Source organism: Anarhichas minor, unplaced genomic scaffold, assembly GCF_050575085.1.
Source record: "Anarhichas minor isolate MPS153535 unplaced genomic scaffold, ASM5057508v1 ptg000004l, whole genome shotgun sequence".
Lineage (NCBI taxonomy): Eukaryota > Metazoa > Chordata > Actinopteri > Perciformes > Anarhichadidae > Anarhichas > Anarhichas minor.
In genome coordinates this window covers 2,920,001-2,936,978 of record NW_027466450.1, presented here as the reverse complement: position 1 = coordinate 2,936,978, position 16,978 = coordinate 2,920,001, and the positions used below count along the sequence as shown (strand labels likewise).

Sequence of the window (16,978 nt, the reverse complement as noted above, 5' to 3'; positions counted from 1 at the left end):
GTCTGTCTTTTGGATCGTAGAGAAGTATCATCTTCACTGTTATGCGATAAAATGACAGATTGAGCTGCGCAGCTTCCAGACGTCCGGTCTATTGTGGTTAATAAGTCGTGTAGGTGAATTTATTATTACTGCGTCGGGGAAGCCTTGTAAACCAGAGGTCAGCCCATGCAGGAGGTATGCGTTAACTCCTCCCCTCGGCCTGTTACGTCCTCGTCCTCTCTCTGGAGCCAGCAGCAGCAGCAGCAGCACAGGAGCTGCCGTGCCTCGTCTCTCACGGAGGAGATCTCGAAAGCCGGAGCTAATTTAGCTAAACCCCATACAGCCATGGCAGAAAGCGCCGGCTTGGAAAACCACCGCATCAAGAGCTTTAAAAATAAAGGACGCGATGTCGAGGTGAGCCGACATATACATGCGAGTGTATATGAGATGAGTCGAGTTAGTTTTGCATTGAAAATGTTAGTCTTTGGGCCTCGTTGGGGAGCCTGGCCGCCGCTGCCAGCTAGCTAGCTAGCTAGCTAGCTAGCTTACGTGCTAGCTAGCTAGCTAGCACGTAAGCTATCGTCAAGATTTCGCCATCACAAGATTGGCCCATCTTGTTAACGGTGAATTCCCCCCGCAATTAAACGATTGTGAGGATTGTTGTGCAGCTAATACCAATGGGTTACCAATATCCAGTAGTTAATGTTCGTAAAGAGTAAGTAACATCATAGTTGGACCGTTGAAATTGGGGAGAATTAAGGGCAGTATGTAGCTGTCAGTGCCAGCTAGCGTTCACTAGCTAGTCGGATGGACACACCGGTCGCCAGCGAGGCTGGGCCCGACCGGCACCCAAATCTTGACGTTTGCTATGTTTCACAACCAGCAACACCAACGCTAACTTGGGAACGTCACATGAATGTGTCATTATTAGTAAAGCATCGTTTTTAGGTTGAACTGCAGGGTTGGTCCACATCCACCCTAACCAAACACTGCCCCTCCTTGTTAGCGTGCTAACGCTGTCAAGCAAACAGCTAGCATGTAGAGCCAGGTGAGTTACACTGAGCTGCTAGCTGAGCTAAGCCATTCAACTGGATGGTAACGATGCGGTGACCTTAGTGTTACTGTCTACTTTCATGTGAAAAACGGACCCGACTAACATGAATTTACGGTCATGAATTTACTGTTTGATTGGAATCCATCAGTCAGACTTGGCTAACATCGAGTTAGCAGTAATACTTATAACTTGGTCTATAATGTTATCTAATCTCTTAGTGGTTATACTGTAACTTGACATTGCTGTATTTAACGTATATGTGACGCATAATTGTTAGTTGCTTCACTGTCAAGTCGCATAGTACACCGGTGTACTATGTACCTGCTGTCAGATCTAAAACGTGACAGTGAAACGATGAGTACTGCTGCATCATTCAACTAACAAGTCCGATTTTAACCTTTTTTTTTAACAGCATCTTGTCTGTAATTCCCATTGATATGATGACCAAACTATTTGTCAAAGGCTGTGTTCAGACGAGCCAAGAATGAAGGATTAAAAGAAGACGTCAAAGTATCAAATATCTAGACCCGTTGAGGTTATAGCATATAAATAATAATTAGTTATATGGGTTATGTATATACTATACCAACAAAGACTCAAAGCTATGTTGAAAATGGCCCGCGTTTCGCCTTCAAATGCTTAAAAGAGCAGATTGATGCCCCATAGGTGGTTGTTTTGAAGCTTGGAGTGAGTAGGACAAGCACGTGGCTACTATGACAGACAGATTTTTGCCAAGTGCATTCCTGATGCTATTTCAGGCATCTCGGATGTCTGACCTGGGTCCCCTGAAGAGCCTCTGCATGATTTTGGGTTTTCCTATATGGATGAGTCAGACTACAGGAGGGGAGAACCAGTGCCAGTTTGGGTTTTATTTATTTAGGTCAGGCATAACAGATTGCTCTTCAATTTCTGACATCAGTAGGAGCAGCTTTGAATTGCAAAGCAGTAAAGTCTCGCATGCTGCAGGCCGTAAGCTCCTTTCTCCTCCAGCATGTAATATATAATGTGTTTATGGCTTAGATTTGTCAAGCATTTTACCCCGAAATATCATATCTTTCTTGTCTTTGCTGGTTTCATTAAGTTTTAGTTTATTGACTATGGGATTCAGCAATTTAGTATTTATTGGCTTATATTCTTTGTTTTGGGAACAGTTCATATTTTGCGTACAACAGCCAACCACATTAGGCAAGTTATGCCAATTAAAGTGGACTGCATTCATTCCTCTTGACATCCAGGCTGCATGATTGTATTTTGATGTTCTGCTGTCTGTTAGTTTTAAGGGACATTTTTTGGTTGTAGGTCAGTGTAGTGGCATTATTGTTTTGGAGTGCTTGGCAGACACCCCTCTGCTCCCCAGCCTCCTGAGTTATGACTGTCCCAGATTACGTAAGGGGCTATTTAGGAGAGCAATATGAACCTCTTCAAACAGTCACAAGATCTTAGACTATCTCAAACTGCTCAGGATGAATTGCAAACCCAACAGACAGTCTTTACCCGCTTGTACTGTTTTTTTAAGTTGGCGGTGGTGTCTGTTTTTTAAGATTCGGTCACAGATTTATTTCTAAATTGGAAAAAATAAAGAAGTCATCTACTTGCCCCATGTTGTTGTTAAAGTTTTGTCATTTTAAAATGCTTATAAGATCCTAAATTTTTTTTTATTAATCAAGTGTGTAATCTAATGGAAAACAGTAAAATAGTATTTTATGAATTATTAGGTGATTTTGCGTTCCCATGTAAAAGGCTTCAGTATATTTTCCACTGGTTGAATTTTTTTAATATGTCAAAATGTTTCTTTCTTTTTGTCTCTTTGATACAGACTATGAGAAGACATCGGAATGAGGTGACGGTTGAGTTGAGAAAGGTAAGAAAATATGCACCTGTCTACCTACACACACACACACCACTTCAAAGTATTGTACATCTTTCTCAAAACCTAAACCAGCCAAGTGGGACTTGTGAAAACAGCTAAAAACTGCAAATAACTTCAGACCCAGCAACCCTCACCATTTGTCAACAATATTTCTTGAAGTAAACCGGCTCAATGTTTAACATAGAATGGATCTATTGAGCGTTTCTGCATTTCTGTTGTTGAATCTCTTTAATTGTTGCACACTTTCTGTAATTTAATAGTGGAAACGAAGCTTTTTGGGGCCAGTCTTCTGGTTGAAATCGCTTGTCACAGGGGGAAACAATAGATTGTTCAAAAGATTTACAGGTAAACTGTAGAATTAGCTCAAACGGGGTTCAAGGAATTCTACTCGGCATGTGTTCAATTTGGCCAACACACAGTAGGTTGCCGAAAAAGTTGGGCCAGAATCAGGCTTTTATTAGGCTATCGTGTTTTTAGTTGATGGGCTGCACTCTCATAGTTCCAGCGCGGTGATGGAATTGAAAGGAAAGAAGAGCTACCAGTTTTTGGGCGTAGTGCTATTGTCTGTGTTGATTGTTGGAGCAAAACATGAACAAAGGGGGCGTATACTTTTAAAAGACATGGTACAATGCGCAGTTTGTGCATGGCACATGTTTTTTTTGTTGTTGTGGTCCTTTTTAAACGCACAGAAAGCGGTACATGACCGGCCACATTTGACGGGCCTCACTGGATGCTCCCATGTTGCACTGCAGATGTGAAATGCCAACACCACAGAATCGGAGGAAAAGGTCGTTTAGGCAACATTTTGGCACAGCATAGAACTTAATCTTTTAACTTGACCTAAATGATGAAGGTCCTAGTTCAAAAATATCAAGTGGATAAGAATCAAATATTGATATATGGATGAAAATGTAACTAGATAATGTGGAATTGGAGTCATGTGTCTACTGGATAGAATACGTATCATTCTGTTGAAGTTGTTGAAGTTACAAAAACACTCATGCGATGTACAGTGGGGTTACAGAGTGAAGCTTCTCTAACCTCGTAAATCAATCGTTGGCTGATTATGGTGCGTGTTCGGCCATTTAAAACAATGTACTTGCGCATGTCGGATGCTTTAGTGTGTTCGTGCCTTTATTCTGCACCATGGGCTTAAAATTAGTATTAAAATACCAACTTTCAGCTTGAATGTAAGGGGGTGTTTTCATCGACCTGAGCTGAACACTGTAGGATTTGTCACATAGTTTGAGAGCATTTTCTTGGCAATCACTGATCGCTCAAGTCAATGACCTATAGACATCTAACCCCTGGTAGTACAAGTCGTGTTTGATATTAATGTCACTTTGGTTAGCTGGGCTAAAAGTTCTTGTTCTGTTTGAATGTGATAGCTGACAACAGGAAGACCCAGCGCAACTACCCCCTTTTTTTAACTTAAGAAATTACTTTCTTTAGAAATACAGCTAGAACACCATCAGTGTGGCTCATCCATCAAAAGGCCACATTAAGTAATGCTGCTGAGTTATAGAGGTGTGGAAATGTCCCCGATTCTAAGATGCATCGTGATGCGGACGTGGACCGCTCTGCATCGTTGCAGTGACATAATCGGAAGCTTGGTTTCAATTGAGCTCAGTGTGAGTGATTACTGCGTTTTGCTGACATTTCCTCTCAAACATTCTTCTCTCCTCTTTCTCTGTGACACTGTGTGCGAGAAGCAGAGTGACGGCACTGGGCGGTCCTCTAACTTGTTGCTCTCGCTACCAATACTAGCTGCTCTTTTTCAACCATGTTGGGCTTTAAAGAAAAGGTGCATGCAGGCTGAAATTCAACTGTGGTGTTCTGTTGGGAGATGCAGTGACTTAAACCAGAGTAGAAGAGCTACGAGTATGAAAAGCATTTCCATACTCGGCATTTAGGAAGTGCACTTGTAAAGCGCTGCAGAAGGATTTATGTTTTGTCTTTGTAAGGTTTATGTAATAGGTGGCTCACACAGCTACTGCAATTGAAAAGAGGCCACTTTTTATATTGTAGTCTGTTTTTTTTTTAAAGAATAAAAAGGAGTTCAGATTTATTTTGCTGCTTGTATTAATTGATGAGAAAGTAGCCATGTGCAGTCGTGAGAATGCAATACATTGAGATCATCTCAAGAATCTTTGTGCATTGGAATCATTGATGGTCGAATCTTAATTGATGAAATCGTGAGGCCAGAGAAGATGCACATCACTATTGAGTCATACGATATCATTTGGAGTTGTTCCCTGTTAGCGTCCTGGAATAGGAAAGCCAGATGTTGTTTGTGGAAGAGGAAGCCCTCTGGTTCCAGGAACTTGGTGCCCCACAAAATGATAGAAATTGAAATGAATCTTTTTTCTCAGTAAAAATGTCTTTGACAGCCCGTCACGGCACAAAAGTGACGGGCTGTCAAGAAAATGATAGCGTGTGAACATCATGTTGGATGGTGGACAGATTCACTTGCGTGTCTTGGTATGTGGCCATCTGATAAACAGAACTCAAGAGACTCCTGAGCAATGCGCTTCCAGGGAAAGTCTGAGAATATTGGTGAACAAGCACATAGAGCAGCCATCAGCACAGCCGGGGATGTTGAGCCGTAGAACGTCATTGCTGTGAAATACTGAGGTGGTCTCAAAGTCTATCACATTCCGTTTATCTGGATCAGAGCAGCAAGAAGCACTGCACTGCACTAGCTGATTAGTCATCAGTGACGCACATCAGCATGATGCACAGGAATGTAGGGCAAGGGATTCTCCTCCTACCACTGACTCAGACGCCCCGTGTGTTGATGGGATGTGTGGGTCTGTATGTACATGTGTCCTCTTGTTTCCATGCTGAATGAGTGTGTGGTGAGCGGGTCAGAGGGTTAAGGGTCAGTGTCCTTCAAAGACGAGTGTGTGTGTTTTCTATGTGGACTAGCCTGCAGGCAGCTTTCTCTGACTCACCCACTTAGGATGGGATTTCTGACGTGTAGGCTACATTCCAAAAAGTCAAAGTTTGGGAAAGAGGAATTGTTTTTTGAGGTAGGCCTAGATTCCCTTTAAGAATTCATGAATGCATTAATGAACACTTTCATGTCCTCCCCTCATTGCTTTTCTGTCTTCTTTTTTTTTTTTTTCTCTTGTCAGAACAAACGAGACGAACATCTACTGAAGAAGAGAAATGTCCCGCAGGAGGAGAGTCTGGAGGACTCTGATGTCGACTCGGACTTCAAAGGAGTAAGTGTGTGTGTGTGTGTGTGTGTGTGTGTGTGTGTGTGTGTGTGTTTATGCGTGTGTGCTGGAGCGGGAGAGATTTAGTGAGACTGGACTGTCTGGATAACGGATCAGAAGGGTTCAAATCAAGTGGGCAGTGTATTTAATCCAAGCTGCGTGTGATGTACTCTAGAAACAGTAACAGTAAGATAGTAACAGTCTTTAGGGAAAGTTCTGTTTATACTGGGATTTCCTCCCAAATAAAAGCTGGTTCTGAGCATCACAAATGTCTCCATCAGCCTCAATGGAATTAGTTTGGACAATCCCAAAGATTAATATCTTAAAAATAAAGCTAATAAGATAATTGAAGGATAATTTGTAAAGATATGTTTTGTAATTTGTGCAAAAAACGAATTATTTTTATTTACTGGAGAGTAGGCTATGTACAAATATATCCACGTCTGTGGTCTCCAGAAAACTGCAAAACTCCTCTCTCTTGTTGCTATAATGTCATTTCAGTGTTCTAGTTCCTCCATATATTTTACTATGCTGTATGTGGGAAGAGTGTAGCAATATGCTGCCCAAGATGTATTCATCTCCAAAGCCCTTGACTTTAGTGCAGCAGTAGAGAGACGTAGCTTCATCAAAATACCACTTGATGCTGAAACAAGCTAGCCTGGAAGTGGGCGGGGACTTCAACGCTTTGTTCTTGCAGTCCTATTGGACGTCCAGAGTCACAAGCAAAAGACTTCAGGGAAAAGAGAGGGAGCAGCTCATTGTAATGTCCTTCATCCGTTTCAGCTGACGGCCGCCAATCATTTTGCATATTGCTAATTTCCATGTCGTACATCAAGGTGCTGTGGGGAAAGCTGCTTCAGTCTCAATATAGACGTGTAAACAAAATTCACATTTACACAAGTTAAGCATATTATGTAAAGTGTGTTAATCAAGGGTCAGCAGACTGACCGTGCTAATATTCCTCTACATTTCTCTTTGTTCAGCAAAACGTTACGCTTGATGCCATCTTACAGGTAAGAGTTCAGTCAAGTCTTCCTGTTGTGAATTTGCAATTCCCAAATGTACCACGAATAGATCCAAACTGTTTGATTATTCTGTGCTTGCATTCATCATGGCCTTCGCTCCTTGTCACTGCAGAACGCTACCAGTGATAATGCAGTTATCCAGCTCAGTGCTGTCCAGGCAGCCAGGTGAGTGACTGAAACAACACGTTCACACACACGGCAACTGTTTTTATTGTGTATATGAAGTTCTTAAGGATTTCTTCTTCTTGCTCTTTGTCAGAAAACTGCTCTCAAGTGACAGAAACCCTCCGATCGACGACTTGATAAAGTCTGGGATCCTCCCCATTTTAGTCAAATGCCTGGAAAGAGACGACAAGTAAGTCTCCCAAAACGGTTTGTGTTTGTCTTCAGTGTTATTTTCTCTGTGCTGTGAGGAACCGAGTGTTCTAGCTGCTCGGCCTGCAGACCGCTGTGATGGATTACTGACGCTGCTACATCAAGTCTTTGCCCCAACAGAGGCTTTGTGCGCGTCCCACTGTGCCCACACGTGAGAGTGTGTCGAAGCACGCAGGGCAGTTGGCTCGTCCTCTCAGTCCAGTCCAAGCCAAATATAACAGCATTCCTGTCTCTGAGTCCCACAATTCCCAGGACCTTGTGTTCACTGAGAGGGGGGAGGGTGGAGGGGGATGAATAGTTGTGGTGGAAGAATTTGTAAGGACCTACCATGGCAGATAGCGTCATGTTAGCACGGAGCACCATCCTATATTGGCTGGTTACATCACGAATGTCACCACGCCCTGTTTACTGCTTTACATCGCTCGAGTTCCCGGTAGGAAACCAAAACACGGCTTGTTACCAGATGAAGTGTTCAGTGGAACAGACACACTTAACACCCGTTGTCATGATTTACCAGCATTCGGCTGGTGGGCGGTGTGAGGATCATCTGCGATTGTGTGATTTCTAATATGTTGCATAATTCTTTTTAAAATCACGTCATGACGGTTTTCCCTTTTGAGCACAGCACCAGTTCACCAAACGGCTAGATATCCAGACCACTGATCTGGTGTCTGATGTATTATTATATGTATGTATAATGGAAACTTCACATCAATATTCAGCATTATCATTATTCTCCTCTCTTCTGTCCCCACTCCTCTGTGGAAGCTAGCTGAGCTTTCTTTACGTCTTTACCTTGTTGACTAACTGGTTTGGTTTACTTTGTCCTGCAGCCCCTCTCTTCAGTTTGAGGCAGCTTGGGCTCTGACCAACATTGCCTCTGGGACATCGGCACAGACTCAGGCTGTGGTTAAATCCAGTAAGTTGACCCCACATTCCGTCTTCCTGCAGTCTGTGTTTGTCTACCGTCTGCAATCGGCCGAGCTAGCCTGTTTGTTTTTCACTCAACGAGGCAGCCAGTCATTTTTTTGGGGGAATATGTGTTTATTAGATAACTGTACTCTTATTTTGAAACAAAGCCAACATGACTGTCTCTGTAACAGCCAGCTAGTCACATGAATGCTGATCATGGTTTCCACCAAAGATGCTCCAGAACAAACGCATCACAATAATTCAAGGCAATAATTCTCTGAGTGTACATTAGTTGGCTGGCTTTAATTAGCATGTTTACTTTGGCTACCAGGAAGGAGTCTTTTGGTATTGAATTGACAATTTTCCTCTGCAATGTTTTTGCTACTTGGCTTTGGTTTCAGCTGTTAGGAGTTGTGACACAGTCATGGATTTGTGTTTATTTAGTTTTGCTTTTCCTTGGAGGTTGACAGTCCGTCATCATGGGCAAGTGTTTGATCCGTTGATGTTTGTGTGTCCAGATGCAGTGCCCCTGTTCCTGCGACTGCTACAGTCTCCCCACCAGAACGTATGTGAACAGGCTGTATGGGCTTTAGGAAACATTATAGGTAAGGTGTGTGTGTGTGTGTGTGTGTATACTGCTTGGAAGCGACTGTTCAGAGTCATGTTGACCTCTGCCCTTTGCCTGCCCAGGTGATGGTCCACAGTGCAGGGATTATGTCATCTCCCTGGGCGTGGTCAAGCCCCTGCTTTCGTTCATCAACCCATCCATCCCCATCACCTTCCTCCGCAATGTCACCTGGGTCATTGTTAACCTCTGCCGCAACAAGGATCCACCACCACCTATGGAAACTGTGCAAGAGGTGGGTGTGTGTGTGTGTGTGTGTGTGTGTGTGTGTGTATGTGCAGGCTGTCGTGTGCCAGATAGATGGATGTGTTGCTCTGCTGCTGAGTCACACAGTTTGTGTTGAGCCTTTTCAGTGTCCAAATCAGCCTTGTCACCAAGGGGAATTTCTGACTATAAAGATCCTTATGCGACATTTGAAGTCTGGATTTGACAGCTGTTCTCTTTGTGATTTGTTTTTTTTCTTTTTTTTTTTCTATTTTTCTTTTTTTGGTGTTTTTGCCTTCATCTGATCCATCGATTCCTCTGCCTACATCCAACCCACTCACAGCCTACTTCTCTTCCCCCGCAGATTTTGCCCGCCCTCTGTGTGCTAATATATCACACCGATATAAATGTAAGTCTCAGAGCAGAGGGGGGGGGATTGTCATTTTGTATTTACTGATTTCCATCGATTGTACTGAACGATCGGTTGCTTCGTGCTGCTTTACGAGTCTCGCGTGTCTGCATGTTTAGATCCTCGTAGACACGGTGTGGGCTCTGTCCTATCTGACGGACGGGGGCAACGAGCAGATCCAGATGGTCATTGATTCTGGAGTCGTTCCGTTTCTTGTGCCGCTCCTCAGCCATCAGGAGGTCAAAGTTCAGGTGAGACTTGGATTGAATTCTCTAGTCTTTGGCTTTTCATCTACAGTGAGATGAACATTTCATCCTCAATGAAATAATCAGCAAAGCAATCTCAAGTTTTTCTCTCCTTTTGTCTTTAAACGGCAGACGGCAGCTCTGAGGGCAGTGGGGAACATCGTGACGGGGACAGACGAGCAGACACAGGTTGTGCTCAACTGTGACGTCCTCTCACACTTCCCCAACCTGCTCACACACCCGAAAGAAAAGATCAACAAGGTATCACAGCCACAGCCTTCTTGTTGATTTTATTTTGTAAGTCTCCCAGTCTCTGAGGGCTCAGTATGGAAGTTAAAGTGTCTACGCCATTGATTTGCAGTGAGGCTCATGACATTTACGAGCGCTATCTATTTTCCTGTCAGGAAGTATAATGTATCTGCTGCAGGTTTGTTATTGTATGTGTTCCCTTATGTATTCAGAGTTAGTAGGTTCTTTTGTTTTTAATAAAAAACTATATATATATTACCCTGATCGCATGGGAGCTGATTTAATTGTAACAGACGTATGGAATTGGAAGGTAACACTGGCGTTATAATAAAAAAAGTGTGCGTGTGTGTGTGTGTGAGAGAGATAAAGAGCAGGTTCTGAGCATTTGTGACTTGTCTGTTTGCAGGAAGCAGTCTGGTTCCTTTCCAACATCACAGCTGGGAACCAGCAGCAGGTCCAAGCTGTGATCGATGCTGGACTGATTCCCATGATCATTCACCAACTGGCCAAGGTTTGTGCTTGGTGGGAGAAGAGAAAACAAGTCCCTTAAGCTTTATCGCCTTGATTCTTTAGATTCATTTTTCACAACACATGGTACAACACAGACGGTTGGCATCGACTGTATGTATTCAGTTGCATTGACACATTCCCTGTTTTGTAGCCAGAGAAGCAAAAACAACTCTTGATGAGAATTAATTGAACGCTGAATGCAAATGTGGCCTCGGTTTTCTGTGTGCTTTAGAACAGACCTGCTATGTGCACGTCTTAGTGACAGCCGGTCTCTCTGCAGGGCGACTTTGGTACACAGAAGGAGGCGGCGTGGGCCATCAGCAACCTCACCATCAGTGGGAGGAAAGACCAGGTGAGCCGTCCTTTGGGACCAGTGATACAGAAACCTGGAGCTCGTTTGAATTCATCTACTGCAAATGTGTTTTTATCTAAACTGCAGAAACCCTATGTAGCATGTGAGTCAGTCATATCATATTCCATCATGTAGTAAGTAAATGTTTACCTCAGCGGTTCATACTTTTTAAAGAGGCAGAACTGTCCCTGTTGTTGAAGGATGAAACTCGGTGAAGTTGATTTTGTAACGGGGCGTGTTCCCCACTTGTAACCATGTACCTGTGTTGTAATCAAGTATGGATGTGGTATGTTTGTGTAGGTGGAGTTCCTGGTGGAGCAGAACGTAATCCCTCCTTTCTGTAACCTGCTGTCGGTGAAAGACTCCCAGGTGGTGCAGGTTGTCCTGGACGGCCTGAAGAATATCCTCATCATGGCGGGAGATGAAGCGAGCACCATCGCCGAGATCATAGAGGAGTGTGGAGGTCTGTGTCTGGCTGATGGGTTCAGTCGGCTCTCTCCCTTTCTTTTAATCGTCTCTTAAATTTAAGTTGTTGTTTTTTTTATTAGGAAAAATTGATCTAAGTTGGGTTTTTTTCCTCACAAACTGCATTTCTTGGTATATAATCTTCTGTCTCATCTGGCAAACGAGTGCCTATTCTGACCGCCTCCTTGATTGCATAATTGAACTATGCATGTTCCTGCCAGTATTAATGTTCTTAATGACGGAGGGAATCTTGTCATTGTTTTGGTTTTTCAGGTTTGGAGAAGATTGAAAATCTGCAGCAGCATGAGAACGAGGATATCTACAAACTAGCCTTTGAGATTATCGACCAGTACTTTTCAGGAGATGATGTAAGTTTATCACCAGTGGGTTTTTTTTATTTTCCTGCTCAGTCAACAACTTGCTCTGCTGTGATCTCACAGAATCTGTCCTGTTTTTCAGATTGATGAAGATCCCAGCTTGATCCCTGACACAACTCAAGGAGGGACCTTCAACTTTGATCCAGCTTCCAACATGCAAACGAAGGAGTTTAATTTCTAAAAGCCAGGATGTTTTGGTTCAACCAGCTGCACGGGTACTCTGTAATCACCCCAGACATTCATCCATCTCTCCTCCAACCTGGCAACCTGATACCGAAGGATTTACTTAGCATCACTTCAACATGGAAACTCACCACCTCTGCACTGCGGGATGTTTTTTTTGTTTCCGTTTTTGTTAATGGTCATCCTTCACCGAGCACGGCAACCCTACACAGGAGTCCTGGTCATTCAACAGGCACCACCACCATCTGGCAACCTGCACCAGGAGGGCTGTCTCTATTCTCTGCCGGTGCGGCGTCTAAATATCCCACAGAAATACAACCGGAAGGAAGAAAAAGCCTTCGTGGCAAGATGTAATTGCCAAATGTCAAGTTTTCACAAAGACAAAAACAAGAGAGCATTTTCAGACACAAACTTGCACACACACACGTTTTGACACTTAGAATTTGTGTGCATACTTCTGTTAGAAGCCATCATATCACTTATGGGGAAGAAATACTGCTGTTTGTTTGTGGTTTCTTTTTGTGCTCTCCCTCCCCTGGATTGTCCTCGGGTGTTACTTCACCTACGCGCACACTGACATACAAGTACACACATTGGCACACTTTAGTCACACTGATTCCCGATGGCCGGGCACCCCAATAACCCTCTCTCACCCAGTTTAAAGAGTTAATCCCAGAGCTCAGCCACGGGTAACCACAGACCCCCGCTGCCCTCCCAGGAGAGTCCTGGGGTAGGGGGGGGGGCTCCAAGGCAAGAAAAAAAAAGAGGACTCCGTGGCAAACTCACTGCTGACGGGACTTCTGACTCACTGACGTCACTTTTTTTAATGTGACATCTGTTGAATTATCAAGCTTAACGTTTGTTTAAAAAAAAGAAGTTATAAAAATGTGAAGAAAATGCCATAATTATTATTTCTTTCAAAACCTACAACTGTAAAACCTGCTAACTGCTTCCAATTCAGCAGAGCGACAACAATTTAGGATTTATTCTTACGGATGTGACTCCCTGTCACGGGAGGAGGAGGAGGAGGAGGAGGAGGAGGAGGAGGCACCTTTAGGTGAAGACGCAGAGACTTAAGAGAAGAGGAACATGTCAGCTGTAGCGTTTTCCACTCTACAGGACATCCACTTGTGCAGCATGAGCTCGGTCACGTCCTGTGATCCAGTGCTTGCTCGGGACTCCCCTGTAATGTGAAACTTTTGGAGGGGGCTTCAAAAAAAAAAAACCGTCAGGCTAAAATCGACCCCAAATTGCTTATCTGACCTTTTGAGCTTATTTTTAAATATTTGAAATTCTCTCGTGAAACAAATATTTTGGGTTCATGTTTCAACTTCCTCTGGTTGAGTCGGTGGAGCTTCCATAATGTCAGTTTTTATTTTATTTAACTTTTCTTCAGTCTTATGCACACGTCTGAGACGACGCATTGATGTCTGCCTGCAGAAAGGGACCGACACTCATCGAAGACTCGACTTGTGGAACGAGCACAGGTTCTGGTTACAGTACTTAACTACTTTTTTCGATGAAGAGGTCACATGTCATCACTCAATTTGAATAATTGTACAAAAAAAATGTGATGTGAATCTCTCCTTGCCGTCTAATGAATATATGAATATATTTACATAAAGCCTGTACAAAGCTGCTGCAGCTGACAGTCGTTGGATGGACGATAACCTTACTGTCACAGATGGCTCGGGAGGTTTGTTTTGTTGTTGAAGCAATATTTATTTTTGTTTCAATGTTTTTATTTTTGACTTGCATATGTATTGTGATGACATGCTGATAAATTGGAACAGGCTGTTTTTCCCCCTGTCTCTCTCGCTCTCTCTCTCTCTTCGTAGTGGTGACGGGCTGTTGAGATGTGCCGTCCCATGTCCCAGTTGGTGTGCGGGTTCACGGTGCCTAACCTTGAACCCGACCCTAAGTCCTGGTCTGGAAGACTTTATGATCCTCTGGTTGGCTGCTAACTACTGGGAGGGGGTCAGAACAGGTGGGGAGGGGGAGGGGGTCACACTGGGGTTTTAAATATCGGGTGGGGTTGTTATGAGCAGCCCAGGCTTGTTTTTGGGACGAGCTGTTTATTACTGAACAAAACTATAGAGAGGGTGTACAGTCATGAACTAGCAGACTAGACCGAGCCACTTTAAAGATTTACAATTTCGTTGCCTTGTATCTGAATTGGATACAAGCTTATGTTTGTTGCAAGATTTTTACTTGCTAATGAAAAGTTGTTTTAAATAAAATAATAGGAGAAAAAGCAACAGACAGCGTTTTGGCCTCTGATTGTTTATATCTTTTTATAAATTTTAGATTGAACTTCTCTCTTTAAGGTGGCTCATTGATGCTTTCAACTCTTGTGCATATTAAAGACAAGAATGAGTTGAAAATCATTGTGCCTTTTGTTTTTCATTTCAACTAAAACTGGGTTTTATTGAATAGAAACAATTCTTTGAGCAACTGGAGGATTTTGAAACGGGACATCCGGTAATACGTGCTCTCCCTGTTTGTGGAGTTTGCCATATGGGAGGGAATGGTCAATGCTGCTCTCTGCTGAGAGTTACTGCTCCCCTCCGATTTAATTCACTGAACATTGTAACATACATTTCCTTCCACTCACTTACCCCCCCCCCCCCCCAAACACCACAAATCACCATTGCCATACTTCAGTCAGTCAGGGGATTTTGATATGGTCTCCTCTCATCTCGCCCTCAGGACATGATCTGTGTTTCTGATCCTAACCAAAATAAACTTGCTGTTTAGCCGTTGGATCCTCCGTGCTTTCAAGTGTTGTGATTCACACATACAGCTAATCACGTTCAGGGTGTGTGAGTGGGAATGTGAAAGAAGCTTTTAGCGGGGATGCTTTTCCAGTATCTGTGTGAGTTCGGAGGAACACCCTTTTCCCCTTCGGCTCATAGGCTTTTATGCTCCTGAATTTGCTTTCACTTCTTCTCCACGGGTTAGGGTTAAAATCAACCATCTTATCCTGTCAAACAGAAATGTTAGGTACCTGTACTATTGTTTTTCTGTGGCGCATCCTTTACACTTGAGGTGAGATCTATGAGCATCTACTAACGGAGTCGTTTGCTGTGCGACTCTTCTCTTCTGGTGATGGTTGTGATTTGACTCGACACCCTGTGTATATGAGGCTGCACAGGTCACTCCATGGCAGATTTGGTGCTAAAGATTAGGTTACACTGGACATTTAAACTGTTTGTTTTGTAAATGGCACAGTTTTCCGTACCGTGTGGGTGTTGAACACATTGACGCAGGGACAACTCACCCTGCCTTTGGGTTTATTGCAAAGTCTGTAACAGAAATGTACAAAACAAGTGGAACACAAACGCTGCTTGATCCAGATTCCCCAGGCTCCAGGTTTATGGTGCGTCAATTTGATTGGTTGCATCTTTGGGCGTAATATGCGATACCAATGCAAGATGTAAACTAAAGTGTGAAAGCAGCTCCCGGATTTTGACCTAATCATTAGGTCCTGTTTCATAAAAAAAATCTAATTTTGAATAGCTGATTTTATGCCTACAGTGTGGAAATTCCCAAAATAAACTTGTTATTGAATTACCTCAAACTAACATGGCAAACCTGGGGTGGGATGTTATTGCATCAGATGAGCTTTGAGTTAAGATTGGAAGTCCATTCATTGAATTTAGCAATTTAAACTTCCATGAAGTACAATTCGATGACAACTGAGCAGGAAGATCATGTAAAAAAAAAAAGCTCAAACAGCTACTGAATGTATTTGTGGTGAAAACATTTTGACAGTTGACTTCTGAGTTTCTGGGCAAAATATATACAGACATTAAAAAATATATACTGTACTATAACAGAGCGTACTGCATTGGCTGAGTAAGACCATGAAATGTGGCAGAAAGTTGGACTCTTTGTTTCAAACCACTGACAAACTGATATTTACAAAATCTGGTGAAATTGCCCTTCCACGGCCTCGTGGATACACAGTGGTCCATCTAGTCTGATCTCCGTCCGCAATTGATTGTTTTGGTCTTTTAATCACGTGACATATTTTCCCCTCCTCACTTCCGCAAATAATCGTCGGTTGCAGCGGAGCGTTGCAGCTGCAGCAGAAAGTGAACAAACGCGGACGGACATCCCGCCACGGACCCGTTCGTGTTCCGGTGAAACCGTGCGTCCACCAGAAAACCAGTTTTACCAGGTGAGTGTAACGAAAAACCGTCATGTTGTTCTTCTGTAGCTTTGACAGCTGTTTGACTTTTTTTTTTTTTTAACGGTGGCCCGTTAGCTCAGATTCTAGTGAGCGAACCGATGAGTCTCGTAGTGACTCCGTTCACCCTGATGCGTTGTGTCAGCGCGACAGTGTGCTGAGTCATGCGTTTGTAACAATGGTCAGCACGAGCTCACTAAGGGAAGTAGTCCATGTTTACCACTAAGCGTTTTAATAGAACTAAACGGTGTTACAACACGCAGCTGGAGCCTCACCCAGACTTTCAACATACTTTTAGTCTATTTACCAAAAAATATGATTAAGCCTCATGAGTTCATAAGCTGTTTTCACCAATAACCTTTCACCACCCTTAAACAGATGCGACGTTATTTACATTATTGACATGTAATGCTAGATAACAGAGCATCAACATCAGTACTCATAGTTTGTGAATTAAGATTAATATTTCTTCATAGATCTGAACCGCCTGCCTCAAAAGCTTGATTGGGTGAAGTCATGATGGCAGAGAGGACTCACACATTTTTGAGTGATTTTTCATGCTTTTAGAGGTTAGGTTACAAAAATCATGTTTTGTATGAACTGTTTGCAGAAAAAGTAATGCTTTAATCAACTTTTACTGTCACATGTTTTATTGAACCCAGTGAAATTTAGCCTCTGCATTCAACCCATAAGAGCAGCGGGCAGCGACTACACAGTGAACTGGGAGCAGT

The 16,978-nt window shown here is 43.1% G+C and overlaps 2 protein-coding genes across 4 annotated transcripts in view; both read left to right on the top strand.

Annotated features, from left to right (window-relative positions):
- The first annotated feature begins 57 nt into the window (after nt 1-57).
- Nucleotides 58-14,442, top strand: kpna3 (karyopherin alpha 3 (importin alpha 4)). 2 transcript variants are annotated; one of them, XM_076106229.1, is made up of 17 exons: nt 58-393; nt 2,850-2,894; nt 6,041-6,130; nt 7,108-7,137; nt 7,262-7,314; nt 7,409-7,504; nt 8,358-8,443; nt 8,955-9,041; nt 9,127-9,296; nt 9,609-9,674; nt 9,794-9,925; nt 10,052-10,180; nt 10,575-10,679; nt 10,959-11,030; nt 11,331-11,493; nt 11,769-11,863; nt 11,955-14,442. In XM_076106229.1, the coding sequence occupies exons 1-17, from the start codon at nt 166-168 to the stop codon at nt 12,051-12,053; spliced, it is 1,746 nt and encodes a 581-aa protein (XP_075962344.1). In that variant the 5' UTR covers nt 58-165; the 3' UTR covers nt 12,054-14,442. The 2 variants fall into 2 exon arrangements, with proteins under 2 accessions (XP_075962344.1, XP_075962352.1); XM_076106237.1 differs by having other exon boundaries at nt 62-393; nt 9,630-9,674.
- A 1,645-nt stretch (nt 14,443-16,087) lies between these two features.
- LOC142965337 (RCC1 and BTB domain-containing protein 1-like) overlaps nt 16,088-16,978 on the top strand; it is a 12,669-nt gene continuing 11,778 nt past the window's right edge. Inside the window, exon 1 of one of the 2 annotated variants that reach the window (XM_076106249.1) lies at nt 16,088-16,238. The gene's annotated coding sequence lies outside the window, so the exon portion shown is untranslated. The remainder of the gene's footprint in view (nt 16,239-16,978) is intronic. The other variant, XM_076106258.1, reaches the window with a different exon arrangement.